Source organism: Quercus robur, chromosome 3 (genome assembly GCF_932294415.1).
Source record: "Quercus robur chromosome 3, dhQueRobu3.1, whole genome shotgun sequence".
NCBI lineage: Eukaryota > Viridiplantae > Streptophyta > Magnoliopsida > Fagales > Fagaceae > Quercus > Quercus robur.
Window position 1 is genome coordinate 15,183,802 of NC_065536.1, and position 24,159 is coordinate 15,207,960.

At 39.8% G+C, this 24,159-nt stretch overlaps 2 protein-coding genes and 1 long non-coding RNA gene across 11 annotated transcripts in view; 1 reads left to right on the forward strand and 2 right to left on the reverse strand.

The window, feature by feature from the left end:
* LOC126717234 (thioredoxin reductase 2-like) overlaps positions 1–24,159 on the forward strand; it is a 131,551-nt gene that overhangs the window by 59,714 nt on the left and 47,678 nt on the right. The gene's annotated exons all lie outside the window — the stretch shown is intronic.
* The window catches only part of LOC126717233 (uncharacterized), a 170,511-nt gene that overhangs the window by 53,805 nt on the left and 92,547 nt on the right, over positions 1–24,159 (reverse strand). For 7 of the 8 annotated variants that reach the window (XM_050418705.1, XM_050418708.1, XM_050418712.1 and 4 more), the window contains one exon: positions 3,345–3,542. The exons of the other annotated variant lie outside the window; for it this stretch is intronic. In XM_050418705.1, coding sequence (XP_050274662.1) covers positions 3,345–3,542 — 198 coding nt within the window. The remainder of the gene's footprint in view (positions 1–3,344; positions 3,543–24,159) is intronic. 8 annotated transcript variants of the gene reach the window in all.
* On the reverse strand, positions 1,632–3,002 carry LOC126717236 (uncharacterized). Its single transcript, XR_007652465.1, has 2 exons — positions 2,353–3,002; positions 1,632–2,007 (listed from the first exon to the last, which is right to left on the reverse strand). It is a non-coding gene; the product is annotated as an uncharacterized LOC126717236 (long non-coding RNA).

Genomic DNA, 24,159 nt, shown 5'->3' on the forward strand with positions numbered 1-24,159 from the left:
GCACTTGGTTAGTGTGATGGCATGTCATGTTGGTATTATTCTTCTCTACAGAAGGACATGCCAAGATGAACAAAGGAATTAAATTTTTTTTTTCACCAAAGTTTGTAGAGCTCCTTACCTTCAGCAGATCCTATGGGTTATTTACTCAGCATGCTAATTTGAATCATGGCATGAATGATAAATCTTCGTTAACGTATTCCCTACAGGAAAAAAAATGTTTAATACTTTATTAAATTTTTAATTAGTTATTCAGTAGAACCAATTGTATATATGGGTAGAAAAAGCTTAATCGTAGGACCTTGAAAGCTTGTTAATGGCATGGTGGAATTTGTAGAGGAAAACCTTGAAAGTTTTTTAATGGCATGGTGGAATTTGTAGAGAAAAATACAGGTCAAAAAAGGTGTTTGTATCATTCGTGTCTTTAAATCAAAGAGACATTGAGTGCCAAAACTTGAAAGAGCATGTAAAACAGAAGCTTTTGATAATTTTTGAAATACTTTTTCATTGTAATTTTTATAGGGAATCCTTGTTTTTAGCAGTTTGCAAATTCTGGGAAGTTTTGAGGAATTAGAAAAGAGCATTAGCATGTAAAATCTAAATGTATACAAAAAAACTCAAATAAGAATAGGAAGTTGTGATTAGTACCTAGCATTAAAATCTCTCTCTCTCTCTCTCTCTCTCTCTCTGGGTGAAACTTGGATTTGAATCACCTCTCCCCACTTAGTGTAAGTAGGGAAAAATAAAACGAAGATAATTTTGATCATGTATGTTGAAATATAAATATGATCTTCATTACCATCTTTCAATAAAATTTACACCCCTTTCATTTTTGATGAACTGGAAAATTTTATTCAAAAGCAAAACTAATTATAGGGAGAGCAAACTAGCCTCCAATCTAATAACAGATACAAGATGCTCAAAATCAAAAGAACCACAGACACTGTTCAATAAAGGCCACTTTGCCAATGTGTGAATTGCTATATTTGCTTCTTTAGAAATCCAATATAGAGAGTAGTGAGGGATTTGATAAAGAGTGCAATAAATATTAGTGCAAATGCCTCTAATTCTCTAGGGGTACAAGTTTACACCCTTTCATTAGATAGAGCTGGTGGATCTTTGATTCATGAGATTTATGGTTATTTCAGGTTTTTTTTTTTTTAAACAACTGCATTCATCCTATTTTGGTCATCAATGTTGCTATTTGTTCTTTTCTTGCTCCATAAAATATTGATTGGGTTTCAATTACAAACAATTGTTTACGAATTTACAAAGAGAAGAAAATTTACTCATGCATGGTTAAAATCATAAAGATAAAATATTTTCTTCTAACCATCTTTAACTAAAATTTCACAACCATATACATGATCATTTGTTTTTTGTAACCACAATGCTAAAAGTCAAGGGAGATCAAATTGGATATGTCAATCTATACAACTGCGTGTATGACAACCTTATATTGTTGGACCAAATTATCTCCCTCCTGGAGTCTATTATGTGCATGGGTGAGCATACATGCATGCACGACTGAGTTAGAGAAACGTTTAAAAGGATAAGCAACTAGAAATTCATTATAAACTATCAAACACTTAAAAACTTGACACTTAATGATAGCATGTAGTTTACAACACTCATCAAAATAATAAGCATAACTTCATTCAAATAGCGATATGGTCTTTCTTCACCAAGAAGAGGTAGTTTATAACACTCCAAATAAATACATCACACAAGTAGTAGTACTTCTATTATTATTGCTACTGTAGCTACTTTTTTTTTTTTTTTTTTTTTTTATTTTCCCAAACGTGGAAAAACAAGAAAATAATGAAACAATATCAGAATAAACAAAAGATGAATGAACTCCATACATTTCCATAACCATGGGGATGACGACCCTCTGAGCACGTGATTTCAGGAGAAAGAAACATGATTCCAAGTACCACAAACTACAATTACAAGAAACGTTCCCACTGCTTCATATTTAGGATGATCTCCATCTTTAGAATTCTGAACCTTGCGTGATAGAAAACAACATATTGAAGAAAAAGCATCAATCATTGTAACTGTTGAACTTAAAGTATCATCAAGGAAAAATAATTATCCTTTTAAATATAATTACATTATTTTTGTGTATGCTTATGAAGTGAAAAGGGACAAAATAATATGTATGATGGATAAATTTTGATGCAATTTACAAGGATTTTATTGCTCCTAAAAATTGGCATGTTCACGTAATTCTATTGTGATAATTATCTAGTGGGAGAGTGAAAATGTTGCTCGTGTTCATGCATTATTGCATTAAAAAGATTAAAGTACATGGTGTGGGAAATTAGGAGAATTGTTGAATAATATACTTACCCTTTCTCTTCTTCAAAAGAACTATTGTGTGGTGGTATTATATTTGCTCTTCCAGAGCCAATGTATGGTGGTATTTAGGTTAGCCTTCCAATGCCATTCATCTTCTTGTGTTGCTTGTACTCTTTCTAGCTTTGGTGTCCCTAAAGCTCCATGAGAGAAAGTCTTCATCTCTGGGCACTGCCTCACAATTACTTCTTCCAAAGCTGGGAACTCGAAGGAATAACTTATTGAGCAAAAGCTTGAGAGGTTTGGCAAGCAATCAAGTTTAAGTATGTCAGCTGGGTGAAAGTAATCACCTCACTCGCTTCACTTCCCTCCCCTGTTACAACTTCTGTTATCCTTTCGCATTCACTTACACTCATTTTTTTGAGTTGTATCAAACTTTTGGCTGTTGAGGATGTAACTAAATTAATTAATCCATGACATTTACATATTTCCAGATTTGTCAAATTTTGGAAAGATACTGAGGATGGCACTAAATTTTTCAATTTGTCACAAATCAACACTTTTATAATGCTTAGGTTACGGAAGGATGCCGAGGGAATTTGGCCATGACATATTTCTTCCAAGTTGATCATGTTTTTGAGAGAAAGCGTCTCCAAGACAGGAAAGACACCATCAGAGATAACCATCCCTTTTGAGTTGATGATGTACTTCAGTTGTTGGAAGCCTGTCATATCTAATTCATAGATGACGTTCTTAACACCCTTTAACTCATCCAACCACAGATTTTCAATACCATTCAACAACATTTTAATCCCCCTCTCCAAATGAAAGCTTGTATTCAACTTGATTTTTAGTGCTCTTGAGTTTTCTTGTTCGTCAGACCAATCCCATACATCTCCTACGAATATTTTGTATCTTTGCAACTTCTCGAATAACAGATCTTTTGGCAACATGTTAGCATCTGGAATGTGCACTTCTAAAGTAGTCAACCGTGACAAATGCTTTAGCTCTGCAAGGCTAGCTCTTTCACTGTTGAGTCCTTCAACGTTCCACTGAGTGAAGCTATTGCCGACATATAGCTCTTCTAATTGTATCAAACATGATAGGACATTTGGTGGAATCACTTTAAGTTTGGTACAATTTCTCAAATTCAAAATCCGTAAATTTCTCAGCTCTCCAATCATAGCTATGTCTTCCAACACACATTGATCCAAATACAATTTTTCCAAACTAGGGAATGCAACCTGCAAGTCCATTCCATGTGTGATAATAAAATAACTAATCATAGTAACTCACATAATAGAAAATAAGATATATACTAAGTAAAACAGGGGATTATAAAAATAGAATTATCTCTTCATTGAAGAGATGTTGCATAGAGAATTCATTGTACGTAATTAGGAAGCAGTAAATTCTCTTTTTCAACTAGATTAGTTAAACTTTTGATATCAGTTTCTCATTTTTTATATCAAAAAAATAAAAATTTATAATTTCTGATTGCTCTGTTTACTACATAAAGAAACAGAGCCTCTCATTGTAAGATATACTCACATTTTCTTCTTCAATAAAGATCATAGCAATTCTACTTATAGAGACAGAATTTTTGACAAACCAAAACTTTTCATAAGCTAGGTACCTGAAGATGGTAAGATATAGATCCTGACGGGCCTACCTTAACGGGCCTGACGGGCCTACCTGACGGGCATACCTGACGGGCATACCTTAATGGGCCTGACGGGCCTACCTGACGGGCCTACCTTAATGGGCCCGACGGATCGGAACTGTTGGGCCTGTGTAAAGATTATCCCATGCGCTTTGAAGGCCCATCACTGACAGACACAGTAAGGGCCCATGATCCGAAATCTCTATCGCCTAGAAAAGCCCTAAGATCCGAAAATGGAAATCCTTGCTCACCACGCTCAGAAGAATTCGAAGTAGAGTCCCACATGGAAAAGATTTGGAGACCAAGAAGGAAAAGTCAACTCCCTACCACTATAAAAAGACCTAACACCCTCGCAAATGGAGGTACGTTTTATGGACCCTCTCTAACGCTCTAGAGTGGTGAGAAGAATTCTAACTTGACCGTCGGAGAGTGTTTGGCCGGCACCACACCGGTGCTCTCTAAAGGTTTTTCTTTCGATTGCTTCTGTTGTGCAGGTTCGCTTTGAGTCGAGAGTGCGGTGTGACCTATTGGTGATAATTTTCGTCGTCATCAGTTGGCGCCGTCTGTGGGAAACGTAGCACATTATCGCTTCCTAGACAAAAGAGTTACATGGTACTCACTCGCTCAATGGCAACCACTAACGACGTTCAAGAAGAAGAAGCCCCTACGACTGCCCTTGAGAGACAGGTCAGGACGCTCGCCACAGCCGTGGAGCGCCTTACCAAACAAAACCACGACCTAGAAGAGCAGCTGAACCAAAAGAGTGCGGCGGTCAATAACCAAGGGGCGGATCAAGAAGGGACCAGCGCTGAAAGGAGAAATCATGACGGACCACAGGAGAGTAACGCCCCGAGTAGACCAGTGCGACGGGACACTAGCATCCCTTCAGTGACGGATACGGCTCCACAACCCCTCATCGCGGAGATGCAGGCGATGAAGGAACAGATGAAAGTACTGATGAACGCTCTCAAGGGGCGAGTGTCCAGTGATCTTGACGACCTTGTCAACCGGACTGACTCGCCATTTACGACAACCGTCAATTCCTTCCCCCTGCCGAGTAAGTTCCGCATGCCAAGTATGGATAGTTATGACGGAATTAAGGACCCTCTAGATCACCTAGAGACCTTCAAGACCCTGATGCACCTTCAGGGAGTGGCAGACGCGATCATGTGCAGGGCATTTCCTACAACCCTAAAGGGCGCAGCAAGGATTTGGTTCAGCCGGCTAGCATCAAACTCCATCAGCACCTTCAAGGAGCTAAGCGCTTAATTTACTACGCACTTCATCGGTGGACATCGGTATAAGAAATCCACGGCTTGTTTAATGAATATCAAGCAGCGAGAGGAGGAGACGTTACGGGCCTACATATCACGCTTCAATAAAGAAGCGCTCTCGATCGACGAAGCCGACGACAAGATACTGGTAGCAGCGTTCACGAATGGGCTGAAGGGGGGTAAGTTTTTGTTCTCCCTATACAAAAATGACCCAAAGACCATGTCGGAGGTGCTTTACAGGGCTACCAAATATATGAACGCTGAAGACGCGCTATTAGCCCGAGAAGATAGACCCAAGAAAAGAGACAGACAAGAGGATCCCCGACAGGACCAGGGGCGGAAGAAAGGAAGGATGGGAGACCGAAGGGAGGACAGACGTCCAAAACCCACGGGCGGAAGGTTCACAAGTTTCACCCCGTTAACCGCTCCGATAGACCAAGTCCTAATGCAGATTAAGGACGAAGGGTCCCTGACGTTCCCAGGAAAGCTGAAGAGTGATCCCAACAAAAGGTCCAGAGACAAATATTGCCGCTTCCACCGTGACCATGGCCACGACACGGCCGATTGCTACGACTTGAAGCAGCAAATCGAAGCCCTTATCCGACAAGGGAAGCTGCAGAAGTTCGTCAGCAAGGGGAGAACGGATCAACCCCCGCAAGAACAACACCCCCGCCGAGAGAACGAGCGACCAAGACCCCCATTAGGGGACATAAGGATGATAATTGGAGGAACCGCTGCGGCCGGATCATCAAAAAAGGCTCGCAAAACATACCTTCGGATGGTACAGAATGTCCAGTTGGCGGGCATAGTGCCAAAGATAGCAAGAAGAGAAAGCCCCATAGTTGGGTTCTCGGAAGAGGATGCACGGCGCCTACACCATCCACACGACGATGCCCTCGTCGTCAGCATGCGGGCAGGAGACTACAACATGCACCGAGTGTTGGTCAACAACGGCAGCTCGGCCGATATCTTGTACTATCCGGCGTTCCAACAAATGAGGATTGACAGGGAGTAACTAATACCGACAAACGCCCCGCTCGTTGGTTTCGGAGGGAGTAGGGTATTCCCTTTGGGCGCGGTCACGTTACCGGTGACAGTAGGAGATTACCCCCAACAAATCACTAGGGACGTGACATTCTTGGTGGTCGATTGCTCGTCCGCCTACAGTGCTATTCTTGGACGACCTACGCTCAACTCGTGGAAGGCGGTAACGTCAACTTACCACCTAATGATCAAGTTCCCAACGGAGTATGGGGTAGGAGAGCTACGCGGAAGTCAAGTTGCCGCACGAGAATGCTACGTAGCTATGATGGAGATGCAAGACCAAATCCAGGCCTTGAACATAGAAGAGCACCGAACGATGGCAGAGCCCACAGAGAAGCTAGAGGAGATAACTCTTGACAGTTCCAATCCGGACAGAACAACCAAGATTGGAACGCTTGCCAAACCCGCTATCCGTCAAGAGCTCGTAGCTTTCTTGAGGAGCAATAAGGATGTGTTCGCCTGGAGCCATGACGATATGCCGGGAATCGATCCCTCGGTCATGGTACATAAATTGAATGTATTGCCCTCATTTCCACCCGTCCGACAAAAGAAGAGAGTGTTTGCACCGGAACGAGACCAAGCAATAGCGGAAGAGGTCCGCAAACTCCAAGAGGCAAGCTTCATCAGGGAAGTCTACTATCCCGATTGGCTGACGAATGTGGTAATGGTGAAGAAAGCAAGCGGCAAGTGGCGAATGTGCGTGGATTTCACCGATCTTAACAAAGCGTGCCCCAAAGATAGCTATCCCCTTCCAAGGGTCGACGTCCTAGTAGACTCGACGGCTCAACACCAATTACTAAGCTTCATGGACGCTTTCTCGGGTTATAACCAGATCCGCATGCACGAGGCCGATCAGGAGAAGACCTCGTTCGTAACCAGTCAAGGACTATTCTGTTACAAAGTAATGCCATTCGGTTTGAAGAATGCGGGGGCAACATACCAAAGGCTAATGAACAAGATGTTCACACAGCAAATCGGGAGGAATGTCCAAGTCTATGTCGATGACATGCTGGTGAAGAGCCGGAAGGAGGAAGACCACCTGGAAGATCTTAAGGAAACATTCGGTACGCTTCGATCCTACAACATGAAGCTCAATCCGGGAAAGTACGCATTCGGCGTAACGGCAGGAAAATTCCTAGGATTCATGGTATCCCAGAGGGGGATTGAGGCCAACCCGGACAAAATCCGAGCCATAGTAGAGATGGCCCCCCCGCGAAATGTGAAGGAGATACAAAGCCTTAACGGCAAGATAGCGGCATTAAATAGATTCGTGTCGAGAGCCACGGACAAGTGTTTGCCCTTCTTTCGCACGTTAAAGAAGTCTTTCGAGTGGACGGACGAGTGTCAGCGAGCATTTGAGGAATTAAAAGCATACCTATCGTCACCACCCCTATTGAGTCCCTCGCAACCTGGTGAAGAACTTTTCCTCTACTTAGCTGTCTCCTCTGTTGCAGTCAGCGCGGCCTTAATTAGAGAAGAGGATAATGCATAGAAGCCTGTATACTACGCCAGCCGGGCGCTCCGCGGTGCTGAAGAAAGATACCAGCCTATGGAGAAACTCGCTTTTGCATTGGTCACGGCGGCTCGCAAGCTCAAGCCCTACTTTCAAGCCCATACCGTGAACGTAATGACCGACAAGCCCTTGCGAAGGGCACTGAGTAACCCTGAAGCCGCAGGACGACTGACGATGTGGGCAATAGAATTGAATGAGTTTGATATCAAGTACCGTCCACGTGTGGCCATTAAAGGACAAGCTGTAGCCGACTTCATAGCGGAGTTTACGCGTGACGAGGACAAGGGGGCAGAAGAATCCCCCCAGTGGAGCATATATACCGACGGATCATCCAATCGGCGAGCCGGAGGGGCCGGCATAGTATTGCTGTCACCTGAAGGAGATAAGATTGAATGTATGGTCCGTCTCGACTTCCCCACTACCAACAATGAAGCGGAATACGAAGCAGTGGCGGCAGGACTCGACCTAGCCAAAGCCGCCGGAGCTGAAAGTGTGGTCATTTACTGCGACTCTCAAGTCATGACCAATCAAGTAAACGGAGATTATGAATGCAAGGGGGAAAGGTTGAGGAGATATCTTGATCAAGTAAGGGCGAGAGTCGACGGACTAAAAGCAATGGTCGTCCAAATCCCCAGGGGAGAAAATGAGCTCGCCGATCGGCTAGCCAAAGCCGCTTCAGCAGAACATATGATGACACCGGGTAATGTACTTTCTTTTGTTCAACTTTTTCCACTAATAGACCCCGACAACATGCAGGAGATACGCTCCGAAAGGAACTGGACTACACAGATAACTTCATACTTAAAGGACGGGTTATTGCCAGAAGAGAAGGAGGCAGCAAGAAAGCTAAAAGTCCAAGCGGCTAGGTTCGTCTTAATAAAAGACATTCTTTACAAGAGAGGTTTCTCCCGTACTTATCTAAGATGCCTCGGGGCTGAAGAGGCAGACTACGTAATGAGGGAAGTACACGAAGGGATATGCGGGAACCATTCTGGATCCCGGTCGTTGGTGCACAAACTGGTACGAGCTGGGTATTATTGGCCAACCATGCAGAAGGATGCCGAGTCTTACGATAAAAGCTGCGACAAATGCCAGAGGTTCAGCAATTTTATCGGACAGCCAGCTGAGGAGCTAACCCCTATAACGGCTCCATGGCTGTTCGCTCAGTGGGGACTAGATATCATGGGACCTTTCCCAACGGCGATAAGGCAGCTAAAGTTCTTGGTAGTGGGTATTGACTACTTCACAAAATGGGTAGAAGCGGAAGCCTTGGCCACCATTACAGAAAAGAACATTAGAAGTTTTGTCTGGCGGTGCATCATATGCAGGTTTGGTATTCCTAGAGTTCTTGTCTCCGATAACGGGAGGCAGTTCGACAACGGCCACTTCCGGGATTTCTGCACACAGCTAGGAATAAAAAACCACTACTCATCACCCGCCCATCCTCAGGCTAATGGCCAGGTTGAAGTCACGAACCGATCCCTGTTAAAGATTATCAAGACTCGGCTCGAGGGGGCAAAGAGCATATGGCCCGAAGAATTGCCGAGCATACTGTGGGCATACAGGACAACGGCGAGGACTCCAACAGGAGAGACGCCATTCCGACTGACATACGGGAGCGAGGCCGTCATCCCAGCAGAAGTTGGGCTCACAAGTTACAGAGTTCACAACCATGACGAGAGCAGGAATGACGAATCTATGAGGCTACAGCTGGACCTGATAGATGAGGTTAGATCGGCGGTGGAGCAAAGGATCGCTAGATACCAGGATCGCATGGCCAGACATTACAACTCCCGGGTCCGACACAGAAACTTCCAAGTAGGAGACCTCGTACTCAGGAGGGTCATGGGTGCAACTAGAGACCCTACACAGGGAAAACTCGGCCCCAACTGGGAAGGACCTTATAGAGTTACGTCATGGAAAAGGAGAGGAACATACCACCTGGAGACAACAGATGGAGAGAAGCTACCGCATCCATGGAATGCCGAGCATTTGAGAAAATACTATCAGTAATAGTAACACGGCGAACGGCAACCAATTTTCTTTTTGTTTAAGCTTTTTATAAGTTTCTCTTTTAACTGTTTTTCTTTTGCTACAATCTTGTCGTGCCTTTTTTAAGCCCAAGGGGGCAGACACTTTTCCTTTACGCATTTCTATAATCAGATACAACTTTGATCTTCTACTTGGATGTCATTACAATTGTCCACAAAGTTAACGGAAACTAAGTAAAGTCCACAAGATGGACGGATCATCCTACAAGGATGGCTAAAATGAAGTCCACAAGATGGACGGATACAAAATGAAGTCCACTAGATGGACGGATCACTCTATAGGGATGATCACATGAAGTCCACAAGATGGACGGATACAAAATGAAGTCCACAAGATGGACGGATCATCCTACAAGGATGGCTAAAATGAAGTCCACAAGATGGACGGATCATTCTATAGGGATGATCACATGAAATCCACAAGATGGACGGATACAAAATGAAGTCCACAAGATGGACGGATACAAGATGAAGTCCACAAGATGGACGGTTACAAGATGAAGTCCGCAAGATGGACGGATCATCGTATAGGGACGATCCCTTGAAGTCCACAAGATGGACGGACACAAAATGAAGTCCACAAGATGGACGAATCATCCTACAAGGATAGCCAAAATGAAGTCCACAAGATGGACGGATACAAAATGAAGTCCACAAGATGGACGGATCATTCTATAGGGATGATCACTTGAAGCCCACAAGATGGACGGATACAAAATGAAATCCATAAGGTGGACGGATCATCCCAGAAAGATGACCACTTAATGTCCACAAGATGGACGGATCATCCACAACGTGGACGGAAATAAAATAAAGTAAACAAGACGGACGAATCATTTTACACAATTAAATAATATCCACAAGGTAGACGGAACATTCCATAAAGGTGACGAGCCCAGACCAAAATGGACGGAACATTCCACAGGTTTCCAAAGAATAAATTCTTAGGATAAAAAATATACCTACACATGGACGGATATAAATAGGTCAAGCAATGACAGAATTCAAAAGCAAAATTAAAAAATTCAAACATTAAACATATAAAATGAAGTGCACGGATGCATTTAACAAAAATAGGCCATTAAAAGGCAATGTTTACATATCATCAACAACGGATGAGAATTGTTCCAAAAAGTACATAAAAAAAAAAAAAAAAAAGAGAAGGAAAATCCATCTACTGAGCTTTATCCGCATTGTCGACGGACTGAGGAACCACTTCCGTATCAGGCTTAGCTTGATCAACTTTTGCTGGTGCCGACTCTCCGTCACCTAGGGCATCGTCTTTAGCAAAGAGGTCGTCTGTATCCTCTGAGGCAGCAGGCACGACGGATGATTGAACTGGGTCCTCAACTTTGAACTTCGAGGTGTCCAAGTCTGGATAAGCTTGCTTGACCTGACGGAGGGCATCCATGAAGCCCTGATGGAAAGAATCGCCCAGCTCAGTAATTAGGGCGTCGGAGTCACGGTATTCACGAACCGCAACGTCCTTAGCCTGACGGACTTCATTTTTTAGCTCTGCTATCTCCTTGTCCTTGCTCTCTAGAGCCTTCTTTGCCTCCTCCGTCACCTGTTCAAGGCTCTTCCTTGCCTTCTCCGAAAGCTCAAGCTTCTTCTCTATCTTGGGTTTCCAGTTTCGCAACTGGAGAAGTTCTTCCTCCGTCTGCTCTGCTTTGGCCCGTACGCGATCCAAAGCCGTCTCATGACTGAGGCACCGTCCCATCAGCCCCTTCATCATGACCATTGCCTAAAAAATAACAACGTAGTTATAAAACGAACATTCGGCAGAGGATTTAATTTGTATTTGAATAGTAGACGGACTATCTTACCTGTGTAATTGCAAATAGGCCCGTCTCACCCATGGCCTCCGTCGAGTGATTGCCTAAATCTTCATAATCCTCCGCCGAAATGATGGAGGAAATCTGTTCTAAGGCATGCTTAGAATCCTCTCGAAGAAGGACGGGCGGTTTCTCTTCATCCTTCGACGGGCCTTTCATCAGGCCCTTGCCAACCCCGTGCTTGATTGGAGTGACCGTCTTCGGAGGCTCCGCCATAAGTCCCACGACGGGATCTAAAGACACTTTGGCCTTCTTCGCCTGACGATCCGCTTTGGGCTGAGTTTTCCGCTTCGCAGACGGATTGCTTGGGCTCGTCGCAGGGGGAGCGTCGTCACCAGTCTTCTTTGCGGCCTTTGCCCGGATCATGGCTCTTCTCTTAGCGTTGTCCATCTCTGAAACATGGACGGGGGAGTTAATTAGCAAAATAAGATACATAATTTTTTCAAGTAAAGGGTGACGAATTTACGCCTCCTTATCTGTGCTTCGTACTTGACGGCTGCCGCTGTAGGTTCCGGTCCATCGCAATACCAGTGAATGGTATTTAGTGTTACCAACTTCGCCCAAGTCCTTTCCTCCGGCTTGGTCTTTAAGAAAATTTTCTCAAGGAAAGCAAACTCCTTAAGGTCAATTTGGGGGCGTCGTCTAACTACAAAAGAAGATAGAGGACGGTTAGATTATATTCAAAAAACTTAGTAATGTTAAAGTTTGAAGGATAGTCCATACTAGACGGGTCCAATATGCCCCAAGTAGTGTCGACGAGCATGAAATCCGTTTCCCCCAGACGACCCATCCAACCGTCGCCTTCTAGGAAGAAGAACTGACTCTTCCAATCCCTATTTGAGTCCGGTGTGTCATAGATGACTTTCAGCAACGAACTCCTGGGGACGAAGCTATATATTCCCCTGGATTTGTCAATTTCGTCCGGACGGTAGCAGTGAAAGAACTCCCTAACCGTCAGCCTTTTTTCTCCGTCGGACATAGCACCGTACAAGACCTCCATCGCTATAAAAACCCTCCAAGCATTAGGGGAAATCTGGTTCACGGATAACCCTAGTTGACGGAGGAGCAAACGGTGAAGCGAACTCAATGGGAATCTGAGTCCGGCCTTCAACATTTGCTCATATGCCCCGACTCCCTCTACCCCGTCATAGTAACACTTCTCCGATTTGTAGGGTAGACGGATCGTAACATTTTCTGGAATTTGATAATTATCCCTAAATGTCTTAAAATGCTTTTCTTTGATAACGGACGTGAAGTAATTCACCGTCCACTCCGGTAGCATGACGAACTCCCTGAGCCCATCAGCACCAATGACGGATCTGACAATCTGATCCTCACCGTCACTAGGTCCCTCGTCTGGATCAACCACCTCCAGATCCTCATATGTTGAGGACAAGGAGGAGGTGGACGGACTCCTATCATCTGGACTACCTTGTTCTCGATGACCGGACGGATATAATTCCTCGTAATCCAACCCGTCACGAACAACCGACTGATTACTCGACGCACTAGACATTTCCTACATGAAACGACAAGAGCTTAAGACTCTGACGGTCTATGTGTCTATAACGGGTGTGGATTGTAAGGAAAATTAAAACAAGTATTAGCTTTAAGAAGAGCACTTACCAATTTTGCCAACGAAGTGATGAAGGATGGCGCTGACGATTAAGGTAATTGAACGGATCAGCAGATTATGACGGGTGCGCTCTGACAAGAGTGACGGGTACGCTCTGACAGGTTGATTTCTGCTGAAACTGAAGAAATGAGAGGAATCACTCCCTTATTTATAAGAGGGATGCACGGAAGTCGAAGCGTCGCTTCGATCCGAGACAAGATCCAATCAATTTATGACACGTGTCATCATCATTAATGACCTTCGTACAGCCTGTCTATAGTTGGTGTGACCGACGGACTCCTCATTTGCACCGTCATCCTATCTTACATAAATCCGTCAACCCGTTGTGACTATAAACTTAAAACCTTCCTTTTGTCTCATGGGCCTCCTTCCGTCATAAAAAATACCCGTCATACCCTCACGTTTGGATCGTCACCCCATCGATCCTTTATCCTAAAAGCTGACGGACCATTGGGGTGAAGGGGGCAACTGAAGATGGTAAGATATAGATCCTGACGGGCCTACCTTAACGGGCCTGACGGGCCTACCTGACGGGCATACCTGACGGGCATACCTTAATGGGCCTGACGGGCCTACCTGACGGGCCTACCTTAATGGGCCCGACAGATCGGAACTGTTGGGCCTGTGTAAAGATTATCCCATGCGCTTTGAAGGCCCATCGCTGACAGACACAGTAAGGGCCCATGATCCGAAATCTCTATCGCCTAGAAAAGCCCTAAGATCCGAAAATGGAAATCCTTGCTCACCACGCTCAGAAGAATTCGAAGTAGAGTCCCACATGGAAAAGATTTGGAGACCAAGAAGGAAAAGTCAACTCCCTACCACTATAAAAAGACCTAACACCCTCGCAAATGGAGGTACGTTTTATGGACCCTCTCTAACGCTCTAGAGTGGTGAGAAGAATTCTAACTTGACCGTCGGAGAGTGTTTGGCCGGCACCACACCGGTGCTCTCTAAAGGTTTTTCTTTCGATTGCTTCTGTTGTGCAGGTTCGCTTTGAGTCGAGAGTGCGGTGTGACCTATTGGTGATAATTTTCGTCGTCATCAGTACCTATATTATTGCTATTTCATTTGAGGCAACTTGGCAAGCAATGTGAGGAAAGAGCCATCAAAAGATAAATTCATTACAATAGCACATTATGATCCTGCCAAATAGCTAGGTTATAAATACGGGTTGCATCTTACCTTTATTAATTAATTTTTATTTTTTTTATAATACTATTTGTGCTATAAGCTTTTATTACAATAAGATTTTATTAAAACACGGTATACATATACATATATTTTATCACAAAAATATGCGAAATGTTATATCCATAATATTTTCACAACAAATCATAGGTGATAAATTGCTATTGATTCTAATTTGAATCTATAACTTAATTTTTAATTTTTTTTTTTTGCCTAGTCATAACAACCAATAACATTTAGAATTTGTAGTGAAAATATTGTGTATGTAGCATTTTTCTAAAAATATATATAATTTAATCAAATTATTAAAAAATAAATGTAATTAAATGAATAATAAATTTCAAATTTGAGACCAGTTCTTTTTTGAGAGGGATCAGCTATAATTTATGTTATGCCATTAGTCTCTTACCTCTTCAACCAAGAAAAGTGGTTGTTGAATGCATGTCTCTAGTTGACTCTGTTCATTTGGTTCTTCAATTCTATAATTTTCAGAAGCAAATATCTGAATTTCATTAGATCCAGACACCTCCAAGGTTTTCAAAACGGCCAATCTGAAGTATGGACCCCTCGGTAAAACCACTTGAGTTTTGGCAACTGTCGAAGGGTCAAGAGAGTTAATTTAGGGAACACAAACCTTGCATGTTCTTTTGCACCTTCTTCTTGTTCAATAATTTCCTCAATCCCACATTCGAATATATGAAGTTCTTCCAATTGCTGGAGACATCTGGCCACAGAGGTTGGAAAGAAACTCTTTAAACTCTTACATCGCATAACTAATATTTGTTGTAGATTTTGAAAGGAGAACGTTCCCTGGGGGTCCTTATTCCATATGATTTTCAAGTTCTTCATGTGCACGATTGCCAAATTTTCCAAATTAGGGAATGAAACCTGCAAGTCCATCCCATGTGCGTTAATAACATAACTAATTATAGTAACTCACATAATAGAAAATAAGATATATAAGAAGTAAAACAGGGGATTATAAAAATAGAATTACCTCGTCATTGAAGAGAGGTTCCATGGCAGTATGGGAGATCTCTTCTAAACTAACAGGTTTGGATATGAATGACTCCAATTTAGGGCATTTTTCTATCACCATAACCTTCAATGATCGAAATATAATATTTCTTCCTACGCAGAATCTTTTGAGGACTGGAAGATTTTTTAGAACCAGGCCTTCCAGGCGAGGGAACAACACCTTTGGAAAGATTTCTTCTTCTCCTAAGTCTTCTGTGAGTAGTAGTATCTCTTCCATTACCTTACAGTCCTCAATGATAAGACCTTTGAGTTGAACCATAAATGTCGCTGTAGAGGAAGACAACAGGTATTTTAAATTGCCAGAGCCTTTCATGTTCAAGCTACACAAATTTTGAAATCTTGAGTCTGTTTGTATGTTTGTTAGTTTGAAAGAGGAGCTTGCCCGATGTTGGTTCTGCTGTAGTATCTCTTCGGAGTCTATAGAGGACAGTTGCAACGTTTCCAAGTTGGGGAACACAACCTGCAATGACAATTAATTACCCTCTTTAGCAAACTTGTTAAAAGAGATGAAGAAAACAGTGTCGTATTTGCCTAATACAACAAGGCCCAGACCTCAAACGGTGATGAAGTCCAGACTCAAAATGATGCCGTTAAGACTTGGGAGTACTTAAATTAGACACGTTGCCTAATTCCATTGGCTGTACAAAGAATTCATTGTAAGTAATTTCAAATGGCTAGATTAATTAGTTACGAATTCAGTTTCTCATTTTTGGTATGATAGCTAGTCTTATTATCAATTGTTTATGATAGGTTATGGAAGGCACTTGTTGTCACACACATGCAAAGCTCTAAAGATTAATATTTGGCTAAATTGCAAACAACACTTTTAAAATTTAGAGGTGCTTGAATTTTACATTTTGAAATTTCAAAATTTTAATTTTACCTTGGATTTTTATTTCGTTTACATCAATAGCCACTCCATCTCTATTTTCCATTAAGTGTCACATAAGTTTGTCATGCGTATTTAGTTCTTCCAATAAAATGATGTCACGCTATTTATATTATGCAATGTCATTTTTACTTTTTTTAGACTACACAAATATTGTCACATTATTTTATTGGACAAACCAAACACTCATGACAAGTTTTTGTGGTAGTGAACGGAAAATATGGATAGAAGGGTTGCTAATACAAAAAGAATAAAATCCTAATTTTGAAATTTTAAGGTATAAAATCCAAATACTCTCAAATTTTAAGGGTGTAGTTTGCAATCTAGCCTTAATATTTCTTAAAACATGAAGTATGAAATAATGATTTATTATTATTATTTAACTAGGTTAATTACATCTTAATTTTTAAATTTAAAATTTTTTTCGATCCATAGCCAATCCCATAATTTTGAGATTTTATTTATTTATTTATGATATAAGAAAGTGGTGTCCCAACTGTTAGTCGAACTATTTCACTCTCCTACCCATAACATGACCCAAAAATCTAAATAACTGATTGTATGGTGGATTGAATTTGCAACCCTCTTGTATACGTCACAACTCACACCAACGTGCCCATCACATGGATATTTTCAAATTTGTTTTTTTTTTAGAAACCATGTGGATATTTTCATGCTGGTTCAAAAATTTTGAAATTAAAGTTTTTTTAATGTTTGATTTTTGTTGTTGTAATAATATTGTAGTACAATAATACTATTTGTGCTATAAGCTTTTATTACAAGAACATCTTATTAAAATTGGGAAAATTGCACTGAGAGGTTACTAAAATTACTTTCCCTTTAAAAAAAAAAAAAGTTACTAAAATTACACTAATGTTCCTTATTGTTTTGGACTGTACAAACCTTACTTTCCTTCTTCCAAAATAAACTACACTTTCTCCCTTAAACATTGTTAAAAGTCAGTAACGAAAGCTGATTTATTTAGGATATGTGACAAATCTAGTTTCCTTCGTTTACCACCCAGTTGTTCTTCTCCTTGGCACATACACCTTCCTCTCCAATCTCCGTATAGCTTTACGGGAAAGTTATCAAGTATTTTCTATACTATTTATTCAAATCTATCCCAAAATAGCCTCTAGCTACCAACCTACTTGTTTTGCCGTAGCATAAGCATATATGTTAATTAGAGACACGAACAAATTTCAATACCACATGTGTGGGTAGGTGCGATTCCAATTTTTGAATTCCTATAATCATCAAGTAACAATCACCTAAAACTCAAGAAAAACCCAAATATCTAATTCACCGAATCTTCCAAGCTTGTAAACCCGATATGCCAATGGTTGAACCAACTTGATTTACCCCCTCCTTGTTCAATCAACCATTAGCTTTGGAATCACATCTATCCACACATCAAACTCACTCAAACACCTCTAGAAATCCACCACCATCTACCAAACCCACATCATAAAACCGAAACTCACACCTCAATCCCCAAGGGTGGGAAAATCAAAATCAAAGAAAAGGGAGAGATAAAAAAGGGGGGGGGGGTTGTTTCGATGTAAGGGTTAGAGAGAGAGGGGGACTAGATTTCAGTCACAGGGGAAGACAAAAGCAACCAGAATATGGGTTTTGGTGGGTAAATGATAATTTCGATTGGAAAGTGATGGTAAAAGATATATATTTATGAACTTTTGGATAGTGACTTTTAAGTTTTAACGATGTTAAGCTAACAAGATTTGAATCAGGTGCAATTTCCAACTTTTCAATTATAAAATATTTTTCCAATTTTACCTTCTTTTTTTTTAACTTTTAAAAATTTTCTCACTTTTTTATTCAATGGTTAGGATTTGGAAGTTTCTTCTCTGCCATTGAGAGTTATTGCACCCAATCTCAATTCTGAGAGATGATAGTTTATTTTGAAGAGCATTAATATCAATTTGTGCAAAAATTCTTTTTATTTTAGGATAAGAACTTATTTTTTCTATTTTACGTACTAACTTTTCAAAATACTCCGCATCAGATTATCTATTTTACACTACATTTCATTAAATTATCAATTTTCTTGATTTTTTTTTAATTGTTTGTCTCTTCACACCCAACAATCATTATCCTCTCTCTACCTTCATCCTCGGGTTACGTAAAGAACGAATAAAAAATGAATAATGATGGTGTAAATTTATACCGTTACTGTAACTACTATGTATTTTTACACAATTTTATATAGTCTAATACGGGTGAAGGTTGGACTTTTTTATTTTTATTTTTGGGGAAATGGTCAAACAGGTGAAGGTTGGACTTAGTTTGCTAAAATGTGGTATTTTTTCTATCATTCAAGCATTGATGTGAGTGCTTAAGGAAAGTTTATATACAATTCAAAATAATGAAAGAAGTCAACGTCATTTAGTAAACCTCATCTCAGGGTAGTGTAATTTTTGTCCATTGAAACGGATTTGGCTATGTACATAAAAGCTAACAAATGAGACCATACCCAATAGTCATTTAAACCTTCTCTCCTCCCCCTTGTGTGTGTGTTAAAATACTTATTATTCTAAAAAAAAAAAAAAAACCCAATAGTCATTTAAAGTCTCATTAAAAATTTTAATTAAATAATAGGGGTGATTAAAATAAGTCTTAAAATTTGTAATATTTAAGTGTCCGTTTGGTAATCTCTTATTTTCGGTAGCTTATTTTTGTAATGTTTATAAAAAAAAAATTTTAATAAATTTTAAGTTAAATGTGTGACAAAAACTAAAAAGTAAACTTATTTTTGGAAAAACTAAAAATTAGATTATTTATAAAAAAAAAAAGAAGTTAAAAAAATTAGACAAAAAGAAAAAGCTTTTAACAAATAAGAAAAAGTCAAACGGACAGCTTCATAAATTAGGACACAAATACTTTTCAACTGTATATAAGGCAATAACCTCACTTCAGGCAATTGTCTCTCTCACGTGTCCAAGGATTGTTTGACCAGGAGAGAGGTCATTGTTTGTCACAAGCAACCACAAGTGTGTTACTTCCTATACACTTCAATTAATAACAGTAGATAAATGACTGTCAATATTTTATTGGGGTATTACCGTAGTAATGGTTCATGATTTATATTGCTATGGAAGGTGTAAAGAATTTAGCCACTGTTTACCCAAAAAAAAAAAAAAGAATTTGACCACTGCTATGTAGAAGAAAGAAGCATATACTCCAAAATACTAAATTGGTTGCTTTCCACGGACAAATTGGACAAGCAATCTATGTGGGTGTGTGCCACATCTTTGGGATCATTATATGCAAATCTAAACTTTAATATACCTGTTCCTGTAGGATTGGCATGTGAAAATCCAGCTCGCATTCGGGAATGATTTCTCCAGCATCATTTATGGCTGACTTTGTGTGTTTAAAAAGCTCACGAGTTTTGGAAGATGATGGAGTTCTAAGTGACGCAATTGAGGGAACAAGATCATATCTCTGTCTTCTATTTCGCCCTCTTCTTTTATGATTATTGCACCCATTATGCTGCATTCTTGTATCACCAATTGTTGAAGTTGTGGAAGGCCCTTGGCTATGGTTGACGAGAAGATAAATTTTAGTTTCTCACAATGTTCCACTTTCATAATGCTTAAGTTATGGAGGGAATTTGGCCAAGACATATTTCTTCCAAGTTGATCATGTTTTTGAGAGAGAGTATCTCCAAGACAGGAAAGACAACATCAGAGATAACCATCCCAGTCGAATTGATGATGTACTTGATCTTGACATTGTTTTGGACATGTAGATGCTTCAGTTGTTCGAAGCCTGTCATATCTAATTCATAGATGACGCTCTTAACACCCTTTAACTCACCCAACCACAGATTTTCAATACCATTCAACAACATTTTAATCCCCCTCTCCAAATGAAAGCTTGTATTCAACTTGAGTTTTAGGGCTCTTGAGTTTTCTTGTTTATCAGACCAATCCCACACATCTCCTACGAATATTTTGTATCTTTGCAACTTCTCGAATAACAGATCTTTTGGCAACATGTTAGCATCTGGAATGTGCACTTCTAAAGTAGTCAACCGTGACAAATGCGTTAGCTCTGCAAGGCTAGCTCTTCCACTGTTGAGTCCTTCAACGTTCCACTGAGTGAAGCTATTGCCGACATATAGCTCTTCTAATTGTATCAAACATGATAGGACATTTGGTGGAATCACTTTAAGTTTGGTACAATTCCTCAAATTCATAATCCGTAAACGAGTCAAAAAGCCCTGTTTCTGTCGGCAACTGTTCAACATTGGAGCCAAGAAGGCTAAGAATTTCTAAATTTCTCAGCTCTCCAATCATAGCTATGTCTTCCAACACACACTGATCCAAACGCAATGTTTTCAAACTATGGAATGCAACCTGCAAGTCCATTCCATGTGTGTTAATAACATAACTAATCATAGCAACTCACATAATAGAAAATAAGATATATACGAAGTAAAACAGGGGATTATAAAAATAGAATTACCTCTTCATTGAAGAGAGGTTGCACAAAGAATTCATTTTAGGTAATTAGGAAGCAATTAATTCTATCAAACGACTAGATTAGTTAAACTTTTGATATCAGTTTCTAATTTTGTTTTTCATAAAAAAAAAAAGTTTCTCATTCTTGATTGCTCTGTTTACTACATAAAGAAACAGAGCCTCTCATTGTAACATATACTCACATTTTCTTCTTCAATAAAGATCACAGCAATTCTATTTAAAGAGACAGCATTTTTGACAAAACTAAAGTTTCATTTGAGGCAACTTGGCAAGCAATGTGAGGAAGGAGCCATCTAAAGATAAATTCATTACAATAGCACATTATGATCCTGCCAAATAGCTAGGTTATAAATACGGGTTTCATCTTACTTTTATTAATTAATTTTTAATGTTTTAATAATACTATTTGTGCTATATGTTGAAGATGATAAAGCTAAACACACCTTTTCATTAAGTCAGAAGACAAAAGGCAGTTAGACGCGTCGTTTCATTCAAGTAAAAAGCTAATGTATTGGTATTGCTCAAACGGTGTCCTATTGAAGATTCAAGAATCAGTTGGTATTGGCGGGCTTTTCAGTTAGGAAGCTGTGATCAACCAACTCAACAAACTCCACCTTTCATGGATCTAATCCGAAATTCCAGGGGTTCTGTTTTATTCAATTAGGGAGATTTACTTGTATAAATACTGTATCTAGCACCAGAATGTAATTAAGCAAGATCAAATACAATTTCTCTTTGATATCTCTCTCTCTCTTTCACCCTTTTCTTCTCTCTCTGCAATTGTTTGTTGTTCTTCAAACTAGCTAAACAGTGTTAGATTCTCTTTGTTAGAATTTCATTGCTATAAGCTTTTATTACAATAAGATTTTATTAATACAAGCTATGTATATACTCATTTTTTTTCACAAAAATATGAGAGGTGCTATGTCCATAACAAATCATATGTGATAAGTTGCAATTAGTTCTAATATGAATCTATAACTTAAATTATTATTATTATTTTTTTTTGCCCACTTATAACAAACAATAACAACCTAACATTTAGAATTTATATTGATGTCATAGAATTTGCACTGAGGTTCAACCGAGGTCGAACCGTGATGATGTTATAATTAATTTAATAATAATAAAATACAAATAAAGGTATTAAAACGACAAACATTAACAAATTTATAAAAAAAATATGTCTAAAAAAATTACACAACTTTCAAATGAATGTTCACCATTTTATAAGGTTAATAGAAAATAATAAAGCATAAACAAGTGGGAAAAAAAAATTGTGTTTAGTTATCTTTCAAAAAAAAAAAAAATTATCTAAAATAAAATCATTTTCAACATAAATTAATAAATTGTATATTCACATGTAAAAAACATAGTTCTTGAACCTCTAATAAAATTATCAAATAATAATAGATTGAGAGGGGTAATATAATAATTTGGAAAACTATAATCTAAATTGTAAATAAATAAAATATTAAATCCAGGACTGACATAACAAAGGAGCATAGCCTATTGGTTAATGTATTAGTATTTGATCTACTGATTTAGGAAATTTTTATATTTAAAATGAAAATATTGTGAAAATATTATGGACGTAGTACTTCTCTTAAACTATTGATCTCCCATTCAATTATTAATAACCTATAAAGCATGGACGTAGCTGGGAGGGTGTCGCATTGATGCGGCCCAACATGGGGTGCAGCGTCTGACGCGGCTGCTCGCGCGTTGGTGCTGCGTTTGAGCTTTTTATTTTTTTTTTTATTTTTTCACATGGATTCGCACTGACTCGGCTTCGATTTGTGCCGAACTAGGCAGATTCGGCCAGAATCAAGCCATATCGGCCAAATCAGGTTGTATCGGCCGATGACCGAAACGGCCAAAATAGACCGAAATGGCCGAAATCGGCCTTGAATCACGCCAAAACATCCTAAATTTAAATAAGGAAGTGGTGTCCTAAATTTTAGTCAAACTATAGCGAACCCCATAATTTTGAGATTTTATTTATTTATTTATAATATAAGGAAGTGGTGTCCTAACCTTTAGTCGAACTATTCCACGGTCCTACCCATAATATGTCCCAAAAATTTAAATAACCGACTGTATGGTAGATTGAATCTAGAACCCTCCGTGTATACGTCACAGCTCACACCAACGTGCCCACCACATGGATATTTTCATTTTTTATTTTTTGAGAAACCACGTGGATATTTTCATGATGGTTTAAAAATTTTGAAATTAAAGTTTTTTTAATGTTTGATTTTTGTTGTTGTAATAATATTATAGTATAATAATACTATTTGTGCTATAAGCTTTTATTACAAGAACATCTTATTAAAATTGGGAAAATTGCACTGGGAGGTTACTAAAATTACTTTACCTAAAAAAAAAAAAAAAAAAAACTAAAATTACACTAACTTTCCTTATTGTTTTGGACTGTACAAACCTTACTTTCCTTCTTCCAAAATAAACTACACTTTCTCCCTTAAACATCGTTAAAAGTCAGTAACGAAAGATGATTTATTTAGGATTTGTGACAAATCTAGCTTCTTTTGTTTACCACCCAGTTGTTCTTCTCCTTGGCACAGTACACCTTCCTCTCCATATAGCTCTACGGGAAATTTATCAAATATTTTCTACACTGTTTATTTAAATCTGTCACAAAACAGCCTCTAATGCTGTGTTTGTTTTGGCTTCAAATCACTTCCAGAAATGCTTTTCCATAAATGCGGGTGTTTGGTTGCGCATGGAAAATAAATTTTCCGGAAAATATTTTCAGTTGACCGTGTGTTTTAATGGCTTTGACCCAGAAATTGGTTTTAGTCAAAATTTTCACTTCAAACCATTTCCGGACTCACGCGCAAAGAGAGAGAGAGAGAGAGAGAGAGAGAGAGAGAGAGAGAGAGAGAGAGAGAGAGAGAGAGAGAGAGAGAGAGAGAGAGAGAGAGAGAGAGAGAGAGAAGAGAGAGCCCAGATCACGCCTTCGACTTCGCCGGCGAACCCAGAGCCTAGATCACGCCATGAACCCAGAGCCTAGATCACGCCTTCAACTTCACCGATCTACAAACCGGTCTACGAACCCACGAACCGATCTTCGACCCAGAGCCTTCGACCCACCGATCTACGAACCCAAGAACCGATCTTCGACCCACGAGCCTTTGACTTCGCCAGCGACCCAGAGCCTTTGCGCCACGAGCCCAAGAACCGATCTCTCTCTCAGTGCGA